At 30.6% G+C, this 12,190-nt stretch overlaps 1 protein-coding gene across 2 annotated transcripts in view; it reads right to left on the bottom strand.

The window, feature by feature from the left end:
* Nucleotides 1-12,190, bottom strand: part of LOC107439756 (uncharacterized) — a 55,370-nt gene that overhangs the window by 14,327 nt on the left and 28,853 nt on the right. The window contains exons 5-7 of one of the 2 annotated variants that reach the window (XM_087155773.1): nucleotides 11,965-12,060; nucleotides 10,171-10,299; nucleotides 6,134-6,291 (exon numbers count right to left, since the gene is read on the bottom strand). In XM_087155773.1, coding sequence (XP_087011899.1) covers nucleotides 6,134-6,291; nucleotides 10,171-10,299; nucleotides 11,965-12,060 — 383 coding nt within the window. The remainder of the gene's footprint in view (nucleotides 1-6,133; nucleotides 6,292-10,170; nucleotides 10,300-11,964; nucleotides 12,061-12,190) is intronic. The other variant, XM_087155774.1, reaches the window with a different exon arrangement.

Here is a 12,190-nt window from a genome sequence, read left to right as displayed (position 1 = left end):
TTTGTCTTCACAACTTCTATAAACATAGCCAAGATCTGTTCTTGAGTACTAAACTTCTCATACTTTGCTTTCACTAAACATCACTGATTATAAGTGAGATTGCTCTTGAAAGGTGATATTTATTTTACTTAAATTATCTTAAATTTAATCTCATTAAAAAAGTAATAAAAATACCTTTTATTTTTGAAAACTCATTAATAGTTTATAACACAAAGCAATCAATACCATTAGTTTTAAAACAAATGTAAACCTTGGTACTGAAACATCATAAAAGCCCCTGGTGTTTCAGCAGTTTTTGGATATCATGCTATTGTAGATTGTTATATGATTATTTTTTTCTGTTTCTTAGTATAACGTGTATAGTATTTTTACAAATAATGCATTAGTATTTTCCTCATATTATTGTAAATACAATGAATGAATAACATTATTACTTATTATAAGTTTTTAATTTATTTCACTATATTTATTTTATTACATTTCTTTTAATTATATTAACATAGAATTTAATTTTACCTAAATATTTAATGCAGTCTAATTATCACATATAAAAACAATTTATTAATACAGATGAAGTCATAGGTATTTTCATTACGAGATCTTGACTATTGAATTAGCTAATTATGATGAAATTATTTTGGCAATTCAGGCTACTTTCAACACTATATTTGGTTCCTTTAGTATTACAGAGCTACTAAATATGTTAGAGCCATATAAAAACATAATAATCACAAACTGTTCATTTACTAGGAAAAAAAGAATGAACATGCCTGTTTAATCATTAGATAGGATATGTTATTTGTATATTTTTTAGAATTTTGATGCATAATATGAGTTGAGGTATACAAAAATGTTTTTTATTTTATTTTCATCAATATAAAAAAATCTAAGTGAAAGAACATGTATTCATTCATAGGTTTTCCAACAACTTTCTTAAGCAGTTATTTCAATTCCCCATCCCAGTTTATCATAATTTATAAATTTACATAAAAAAACTAGCTATAATGTACTTTTTTACACATAAGCACAGATTCTCAGATAATATACATACGTAATCATAAAAACAAAAACAGAATACTTTGAAATAATGCATAGAATTTTATTATTTTGATTGTTCAGCCCATAGATGTATAATATTTTATTTTGTAAAAAGAATTTTATTCTTTTGCAATAAAAGCTCCAGATGTAAGTAGTATCTGATTTTTATGCATGGAGACATGGATATAGTCCACTAAGTTTCAAGTTTGGAAGGGAAAAAAACTAGAAACAGGGGAGGTGCTAATATTTTTACTGACTACCAGAAAATTTTACTGGTAATTTTACTGGTATACTTCAAATTATTGGAGCGCTGAACATGGAGGTTTATTTCAATAAGATTAGATTATATGAAAATAAGAGAAATTAATTTAAATATAAAAGATAAGATTAAGGGAGAAAAGTGAATTTAAAAAATCCTCATAATTTGACAAAATTTTTAATAGCACATGACCTCAATCTTTAAGATTTAATGATTTATTTTAGTATTTATATTTTGAAAATTATAAAACAGAAAACTAATGACAGAGTGATTATTTTATATAGTATTCTAAAATGTAGAAATCATAGCATAGAAGCTATTAACTAACTATTGGGTTGGAGGGAAAGTTCTGTCGTCAATCAATAGTGATGTTTTGCAATCCATGTTGGAAAATAATCCACATTTAACAAGTCGACAAATTGCAGAAAAGTTTGGCATTCATCATACAACTGTTGGAGATCACATTAAATCTCTTGGGTTTGTGATAAAGCTAAGTGTTTGGGTTCCACATGAAATAACGGAAAAGAATTTATCTGATCGTGTAAGAATGTGTTCATCACATCTGATTAGAGACAATGTGGAGCCGTTTTTGGACAGGCTGGTTGCTGGAGATGAAAAGTGGAATCTTTACGAGAATATTAAGAGAAAAAAATCCTACTGCAAACCAGGAACATCGTCAGCAACAGTTCCAAAACCAAGTATCCATCAGCGAAAAGTACTGCTTTGTTTGTGGTGGGACAGGGAAGGTCCAGTGTACTACGAGTTGCAGAAACGGGGAAAAACCATCAACGCGGTTCTGTACTGCAATCAGCTAGATAAATTAAAAGCAGCCATCAAAGAAAAAAGGCCAACATTAGCGTCCAGAAAAGAAATAGTGTTCCACCACGATAATGCTCGCCCGCATACTGCAATGGTGACACTTCAAAAACTGAATGCGTTAGGATAGGAAATCCTTAGTTACCCACCGTATTCACCTGACATTGCACCATCAGATTGTTATCTGTTCAGATCTCTGCAAAATTTTCTAACGCGTAAAAAATTCAAGTCTTTTGTAAGTGTTTCTAAGGCAGTTGCTGACTATTTCAATTCTAAGGACGAGAACTTCTACAAAACAGGAATTCACAGGTTACGTGAAAGATGGCAACAGGTTGTAACAAATAACGAAGCATATAAAATTGATTAATATTAAACGCATATTTTTATAAATGAATTCGCATATTTTCTTTAAAATACGACAGAACTTTCCCTCCAACCCGATATATACTCTAAATTCTTAGAAAAATTTAAAGTATTTTATTACTTTTAGAAACTGAGCAAATTAATCACAGTTTAAATTAGAAAAACTTGTAACTTCTCAAAAATAAGCAATTAACAACCTACTTGTAAACTACTTTGAAAAAATTAAAATTGGAAGCATCTTATCTCAATCTTTATAATCAACAGATTTAAAATGATATTTTGCTGTAATTTTAAAGATAAAGGGTCTCCCATAATTTACACAAGATTTGAATTAATAGAAAATTAATTATTCAGTGTTGGCAACCAAAAAAGAAAACAGTTCATGGTTAATAAAAAAGCAGCACTGCAAATTAAAGCAATTCACTTTCATTCTTGAAAGCCCATGTAAAAATCAGATTACTATGTGAGACATTTCCTGGCTGTGTACTCTTGTGTTTCGGTAATTAGAATTGGCCCCTTAGATTCTGTGACACATTAGACTTTTCACTATGAGGCAATTTGAAGTTAAAGATGTATATCAACAAGCCCACACCCCCTGTGCATTGAAGGAGATTCAACATTGCATTAACAAAATTTAGCCACATTTATGCAAAATGGTCATGGAAAATTTCAATGAAAGAGTGTGTGTCAGTAAAGCCATGTAGCTCATTTGCTTGAAGTGCTATTCCACACATAACCCTATCTTAGGTAATTTATGTTGGAATAAAAAATGATATACTTAAAAAAATTGAGTTTTCAATTTAATTAAGAACATTTGTAAATTAAGAAACAACCTTTATAAACTGTATATAATTCTATGCAACTGAAAAAACAACAGATGTGCATAGACTCTGAATGTCTCGATTTTCCCAGAATTTACTTTTATTTTTCAAGTAGTAACAAAATGCATATGCTAATATTTTTAATGATTTTGACTACTTATAAATAATTTAATTAAATGTGTATATATAGATTCTTACAATGTTTCTAAAGAATTAAAAAAAATGCATAATTAAAAAAAAATTCCTGCTTACAAATATAAAATCAGATGCTAAAATACCAATGCAAAGAATTGTATCAGAAAATATAAAAAATGGCAGCTTTATAAATGCTTCACTTTCATGAAACATCTAGGATATTTTTCAATTGCATGGCAGTATATACCACAAACATAAAATTCAATAAATAAAAAAACATCCTATTATGTGAGCTCTACAAAATTTTAGCAGACAAAACAATCAATCTGCTCAGTAATCACACATTTTTAAAAATTCATAAATAATTTTCAAATGTGCAAGAAATAAGTATAAATGATCTTACATAAAATTTATGGAACAAGATTATAGAAATTTGATAAAAGAACTCCGGGGTTTTGAGGCAAAATATTTTAAAGAAATAAAAAAACATACATGTTTTATACATGACTGAAAAGCTTACATTTTCAAGTTTTTTTTAACACTTAGTAAAGTTCTATATGAGCCCCGTTAGTGGCACGGCAGACGTCTAAACGGTATTCTACCTCTTCCCATGTCCTGGCGAGCATGTCTGGGGGGACGGTTGCCACACAATTGACTATTCGTTCCCTGAGATGTTGAACATCACGAATTTTCTCTGCATACACAAGATTCTTGATATGCCCCCAGAAGAAAAAGTCCAACGGAGTCAGATCAGGGCTCCTTGTAGGCCATGGAATAGGTCTCTCCCTTCCGATCCACCTGTTGCCGAGCCGAGCGTCCAATGCCTCACGCACATGTAAACTGAAGTGTGGCGGGGCCCCATCTTGTTGAAAGTAAACTAAACCCTTCTCCGCCTCAATGTCATTTAACTGAGGAAAAGATACTCCTCCAACATATCACAGTAGACATCACCATTGATCTTTCTTTTAATAAAAATAAACGGACCTATGATTCTGTCATGCATAAGCGCACACCAAACATTTACTTTGGGCGTGTCGCGTTCGTACTCGACAAACTCATGGGACGGCTCAGAACCCCAAATTCTGCAATTATGCCGGTTTACGTGACCATTCACATGAAAAGAAGCTTCGTCACTAAAAATTACACTTTTTAAAAAACCATTATTGTCATCAATTTTATCTAGCATTGAAACAGTCGTATCTCTCAACCTTGTCTGCTGGTTTGATGTGGTGTACAAGTTGAATCTTGTAAGCAGTTAAACGTAGTCTTTTATGAAGTACCTTACCGACAGTTGATCTTGGTAACCCCAACTCCAGGCTGCGTCTTGTCAACGATTTCTTAGGGCTTTGAAGGCATGAAGCTCGGATTCTGTCCACTTTCTCTTGAGACACACTCGGCCTACCTGGCGACCTTTGCTTCAAAACACTTCCTGTTTCCTTAAATGTACTGAACCATTGACAAATGGTTTTGTCAGAAGGCGGGTTAACACCATAGTTACGTCGAAAGTTTCTTTGTACGGTAATTAAAGACTTCGTTTCTATGAGCCAAATAACACATTGAGCCTTTTGTTGCGGAGTCGCCATCATTTCAAATTTCGCGACGTCATTTCAAGGTCAACGCCCTGTAGCGACGCCAACAGTTGATACAAACATTCCCAATTGGTATGAGTAAAACTTTTTGAGCTACTCTTTTCAGAGAAATCGACTAAATTTTGCTATCTTTTATAGTTAGCGAGATATGAATTTTTAAAACCCCGGAGTTCTTTTACAGACACCCTGTACTTTGTTATCTAAATTTACTATCTAAGCTTAATGGAAGAAAAAAAGACTACAGGCATAGGCATGAAACTTATTAATATTCTGTGTATGACAGAATATGCAGCAGGAGTATTTTTCAATCCAGAGTGAAAAACATGAAATCAGTTCAAAACTATACTGTTCCAGATAATATTTAAGTTAAAATAATAAAGAACAAATATTAATAAACTATTTATTAATTTCTGATCTGTATCTTTGAAATATATTTAATAAAAATAATTTAATTAAAAATAGTTCATTTAAACTTTTCTGCTAAAACTAAATATTATAATGCCTTCTTATTTGAACAATTCTAAACAGTTAACAAAAATCGACCAAAAACTAGAATGGGTAAAATATTAAAAAGGTAATAACTAAACTGTTACAGTTAATTTTTGTTCATTTTGCTTCAAACATATCTAACAAAAAATAGTTGGTTTTTAAAATAATCAAAACTAGCATGAACTTTAAATACAATGTTTAGTAGATAATGCAATACACTTATTTAATTAAATTACATATTTGATAATTTATAAGGATTTCAATAATTAGTTTACTTTTAATTGTATGCAAGAAACTTTTTAGGTCCATTCAATAAATACATAGTGGTAATTAAATTTGGAATTTTATGTGTTTTACCGATGCTCAGAATTATAAATTAAAATTTTGGACACTTAAATACACTTTTGAACAGTTTAGGTTTAAATTTTTGGAGAGCTAGTCTAGAACCAGTATTTAAGACATCAAAAACCTCAAGCTTATTGTGTGGGCAAACCCTAACTATAAAAAAACAATTTCTGACTATTCCGACTAGATACAAATATTTATATTCCCACGAATAGAAAATATAACGCTGCTATATTATCAAAAATTACGCTTAGTATTATCTTAAAGCAATATCATACCTTTTGGGAAGATTGCACATAAGTATCAGTAACTTTTCCAGAAATTCTTTGATTTTGAAGTTTCCCTTTATCACTAGATGAATTACTTTTTGATTGTTTGACGGATAATGGTTCTCGATTCAAATTTGGCAGACTTCGCCTGTACCCACTTAGCTTTCCTATAAATATAATAAATACACATATTGTAAGAATTAATACATAAGCTAAAACAATTAATTTTAACAAAACAATTATAATAACATTATTGTAATATTTAAATAATTATAATAATTATCTCTTAACGTATTATCTTATTTTTGTGAAATGAAGTGAAGTGAGGAAAGAGTTGGAGATGCGAGCTTCTGTGCTTAGCGTTAGATTTTGTCATTCAATGTTATGATTCTGTCGGAGAAATTAACTCTGACTTTGGAGCTGTTTATTTTTGTTGAAATTTTCTTTTGTGTTTAGAAGGACTATGTGTCATTTTATTTCCAATGCACCCAGCTTTGGCAGATGCAGCCCAAGAACGATCTGGAATTCTCCTTCGGTTTCTAACATAAATGGTACCCTCGGGGGGATGCGGGTGCTTATTGGAATGAAATTCGAAATGAAAGAATGATTAATAGATTGAGATGCAGGGAGTTTTTTACTGATTATCAGAAGGTGAACTTCTGAACTGTGAATTTGAACTAGTTTTGATTATGAATTGAAAATGGAATTAAATGCTTTGAAAACACAAAGAAAAGGTTCACCCACACCGTGAAGAAAATCTAAATGGAATAAGCCAAAGAAGTAAGAGATTTAAAAGCTCTATCGATTTTAAAGTTTCAACTTAATGATAAGTTCCAAAGACTTGAAGTTTGTCAAAATGCTATCTCGGAGCAGCTTTTGCAGAGTGAAGAGACAGAAAATGCATATAATGAAGATTTTGAAGAGTTTGAGAATTACCGAGACACGTTCTTAGAACGATGTGCTCAAATAAACTCGGAAGAACAACTCTCCATGCTGCCGACTGACAAGAAAACGAGAAAATTTATACTCCCTAAAATAGAACTTAGAAAATTCTCAGGTGAAGCTAAAGATTACTTAACTTTTTGGAATACTAAAAGAAAACAAAATTTTTTAAAATTCTAAATAGATAAAACTTTTTTGAAAAAAATGCGCTAAAAAGCAGCAGAAATTTCAAAAAAAGTAGCAATAAAGGAAACAAAGCAAATAAAAATAAAAATATGACCAAAAGAAAAAAATATATATTTTGTATATATTAAAAATATATACAAAAACCTAGAATTCTTCAATCATTTTCCAAATTAAAAATTTAACATTACAAAAATCAAAAGGAAAATCATTATTACTCAAATTATTCACAGCTTCCCGAAAACTTTCAACATTATTGCAAGTCTTAACTGAGCAGCCCCAGTTAAGCATTCTATTAATTTGTTACATATCTCTTTCTCTCGACTTCTTTTATTTTATTTTCTATCTGCGCATTGTAATAGAGGGCTTTGTTTTCTTTAGTTTTTAGTGTTTCCTTTTCATTCGGCTTGCTTGTGAAATCGATGTTTGACCTGGTTAAGTGAGTTTTTATTTTATGATGTTTTTGTTTGAGTTTCTTTTCTTAAATTGGTTATTTATATTTCATGTTTTTTCCTGGACTTCTATACAAAACCATCGGGGTACTAAGGGAGTTAATTTAGGCATTTGCCTCTCCTTCAATTAGAAATGATTTTGTTTTATGGCTACCGGAGAATGTACCCCCTGAAGACGTTGGCTTCGTTGGTCATATTTTTATTTTTATTTCCTTCGTTTCCTTAGTTAACTTTTTGGAGCTAGTTTCAGAAAATTCACGATGGCAAAAACTATTGCAGACAAAGATATAATGCAGTACTTACTACAATCTATGGAACAGAAGTCGAAAGCAGAACGTCTGTCTGATCCTTAGTTTTCCTGCAACAGCAGCTAATTATTCTAAGGCTATCGAACAATTGAAGGAGCGTTTTGGACGAGAGAATTTGCTGATACAAATATATGTAAGCGAATTATTAAATTTAGTCATGAAGAACGCAGCAACCGGAAGAGCAAAAACAGATTTACCCTCCCTCTATGATGAACTGGAAGGCAAGCTGAGATCTTTAGAAAGCTTGGGAAGAACCTAAGAAAAATATGGGGATTTTTTGACACCGTTAGTACAAAGTTGCCTACCAGAGGAAGTATTGGTGGCGTGGGAGAGGAGTCGTAACCACAACTCCACTGAAAAAGGAGACCGTTCTTTGGAACAGTAGATTAATTTTCCTCGGCAAGAAGTGAAAGGAGAAGAAATGGTCTTGCTAGAAAGAACTGGTTTTGCCCTCCACCCGAGTCACCATAATAAAAACCTTCGAAAAAGAGCAGGTAAGATTAGCCGATTCGGCTACCGCGACAATGGTACTAATTTTCGGAGTGCATCTAATAATGATTCTTCAAAACTAAATGGGACTAAAATTTTACAAGAGACTGATAAAATTCTTTGGAAATTCATCCCTCCAACTGCAGCTTGGTGGGAGAGGCTGGTTCGTATGGCACTTTAGGTAAATATGTATTAAAACGCACTTTAGGTAAATCTGTATTATCCTATGAAGAACTCTATACTTTAACTTGTGATTGTGAATTCATAATAAATTGCAGACCTTTAACTTATGTATCAGAAGATCCGCAGGAGTTGATCCCTCTCACACCTGCCATGTTTCTTATCGAGAACCGGAGTTCCAGTGTTGAGGATATTGATACAATATATTCAATTGAGGATATTGATATTGGAACAATTTTACGTCCAATTAAACGTATCTTCCCACTAGAAATTCAGGCGGATGAAAAGAGCATCGTTGCAGATAAGAAAATTGGTGTAGAGGAATCAAATTCTGCCGCTGAATGAAAAATCAAAGGTGGCTCAGCACCTGATAAGACGATAATGCAGCGATATACAGTAGAGAACCGATTATCCGGAACGATTGGGACCATCGCGATTCCGGATAACTGATTTTTCCGGTTTTCTGAATTGCTACAAAATGCCGTTTTTTTAATGTTTATAAAACGAAACTAAAAAAAAAATTTTTAAATAGTTTTAGAAATAATAAAAAATTATAAATAATAATACACTTAAGTTTAAATAAGGAAAGAAATTATGAAATAAAAATTATATACAGGCTTATATATGTTATTATTAACATTAATAACATATATAGGCTATTTGTGCTTATGTGAGATTCGTCTACAAACGGCTTTTGATCCGTCCTCTAAATCAGTTCTTTCGTCAACTCGATACGCCTCTAAATAACAAAATGGGTTCAAAATCTTGCAGGAAAAAAAACTTTTTTAATGGAAGAAAATTAATTTCCGGTTCCGAATTTCATTCCGGTTATCTGGTTTTCCAGTTTTCTGACTTTCGGATAAGAGGTTCTGCACTGTACTTCCTCTGGAAGATGCGTAAAAAAAAACCAAAATACTTGATTTGTTTAATAATGTATTTTATGAGCTTGAGACTCACTCTGAGTCTCAACGGGGAGAGGATGTTGTGAAATGAAGTGAAGTGAGGAAAGAGTTGGCGATGTGCGCTTCAGTGCTTGGCATTAGATTTTGTCATTCAAAGTTATGATTCCATCCGATAAGTAAGTTCTGACTTTGGAGCTGTTTATTTTTGTAAAATAAATCTTTTGTGTTTAGAAGGACTATGCGTCATTTTATTTACAATGCACCCAGCATCTGATAGATGCAGCCCAAGAACGATCTGGAATTCTCCTTCGGTTTCTAACACTTATAATTGCAATTTCATCTTAAACAGCTTTTTTTCATTTTAAATCGATAGAATGATAAAAAAAATTAAAGCTGATATTCTAAAAATAGAATATATCCAAAAATAAAAAAAAAACATCAAAATTCTTTTCACTTAATAGTTTAATTTTATTGTATTTATTCCTTCTTATAATTGAAACTATAGTTAAGGAAAAGTTCTGGTCTCAGTTTGCCTTTAATATAGTTGAACGTATTTTAAAAGTATGTCAAATAAAAGCAATTTAACAAACCTTGCATTTTATCACTGATATGTAATGACATATTTGAGCTATATGGGCTTTCAGAGGAAGAAGACTGATCAGAATGATTCAAAGGCTCTACTGTGAAGGAATTATTTTCTTCTAAGTCGCATCCTGGAGCTGAATAAAATAATAATGTACAATTATAGGTTACAAAACTGTTAGAGTAATTTTAAACATCCAAACATCTACCACAAAACATTTTAAATAAAGTAGAATATATGAAAGAGGCTTGATCACAGACTAAGCATGTGAATCTCACAGTCTACTCATATAAACATTGTATATTTTAATTATAGGTGTCTGTAGATTCATGGCTATTTTAGTTCTGACATTCAGGCAATTATTGTTTAATATATCTTATGCACTTCTGTTACTTTAATCCTCTTCTATATTTTAGGATAAAATATCAAAAGGAGTATCAATCTGTTTATAGTACTAAAACACCTCAACATTGCTTCAAAACTTCATCTTATTATATTGTTCTTTTTGTCGACTAAACTGTGTAGGGGTCAGGGAACTGGCCTTGCATCAGAAAGGTTCAGGGTTTGAATCGAGGGCAAGGCATGGATGTTCTTTTATTTTCTGTACTATCTGTCCTTACCGTGGGGAGCAACGTTGGCTGACCTAATTTTTTGCATCTTCACTTTTTTCATAAAAATAATTTTTTTAAAATTAATAATAAATAAGTTTTTTTAAGATTTATATTATAGCACAGCATTTTTTAAAATCGTTCTTGGCTGACTTTTTTTTTCATCTGTGCTTCTTTTTTTTTTTTTGAAAATATGCTAATATGAAAAACTGAGATTAAGAAATAGTTTTTTTTTCATGATCTTCTTTCATTGATTTTTTTATTTCAGCTTTGCAAATTTTAAAAGCACATCTGATTCATTTTCTCACCATTGTTACTTTTTTTAAAATATACAATAATATGAAATTTTTAGCTTCATAATTTTGTCTTAAGAATTAAGAACGGTCTATTTTCTTTTTTACAGTTGCTAATAAGTCTTTTACTTGTTATATCTTTATTTCTATTAGCTTTTCTTTTAATATCTTTAATTTCTATTAGCAGTGATTCTGATATGCCTTTTGGATTTTTTTTAAAGTTTTTTTTTTTAGTTCGCAAATTTAGCTTTCTCTCCTTTATTAACATTGATTTTCATTGGCATTTTTATTACGGCAGACAATTTTTTTTCCAGGAAAAACAGTAAAATGAAACACTGAGAATTTTGGCAAAAATTTGAACATTAAAAAGGATAGTAATTAAGCAAGATTTTTCTTATACTCCTCTCTAGCACTCTAATTCTCAGTTTTTTAATTGTTTATTTTAATAATAGTTATAGACAACTTTTTTGTAACTTTTCCTCCCTTAACATTATATTTCTATAAGCGTCAATTGCAAGAATTTTTTCTTTACATTAATGTGCATCTTTTTTTTCTTCCTGAAAATAATGAATGAATTTTAGTGTTCAATATCCAGAATTGGTCAATTCCAATACATTGCAGATAGTCAAGTTTCAACTGTACATCATTTTTTTAAACTTTTTATTTCAATTTATTTAATTTTAATTTTTATTTAATTTATTTCCTATAATCTGAAAAACACATCTCGCATTTGGTGATAGTTTTTATATTATACTAAATTACGTAGTATATTGCAAAAAAATAAATAAATAAATATATATATATATATATATATATATATATATATATATATATATATATATATATATATATATATATATATAAATATATATATATATATATATATATATATATATTTACAGCTTTCTGAATTAGAAATTCCAAGCAAGGAACTCTCAGATAAGTCTTGGTCTGAAGCAGAACACCGGGAAGAGATTTTTCTGGACAATGCTCCAACTACAATGTAAAAAAAGGAGAAATTTATACTATGAGATACAAATAATAACAAACATTAAAAATAATACTATATAGCATTTAATAGTGAAGTGAAAATTTAAGATTTAAAAGTTCATCAGCCTATACTGTG

The sequence above is a fragment of the Parasteatoda tepidariorum genome, chromosome 12 (assembly GCF_982258835.1).
Source record: "Parasteatoda tepidariorum strain Cologne lab strain chromosome 12, Ptep-v5.0, whole genome shotgun sequence".
In the NCBI taxonomy this organism is placed as follows: domain Eukaryota; kingdom Metazoa; phylum Arthropoda; class Arachnida; order Araneae; family Theridiidae; genus Parasteatoda; species Parasteatoda tepidariorum.
Note: the sequence above shows the minus strand (reverse complement) of the source record. Positions and strands in the feature narration are given on the sequence as shown.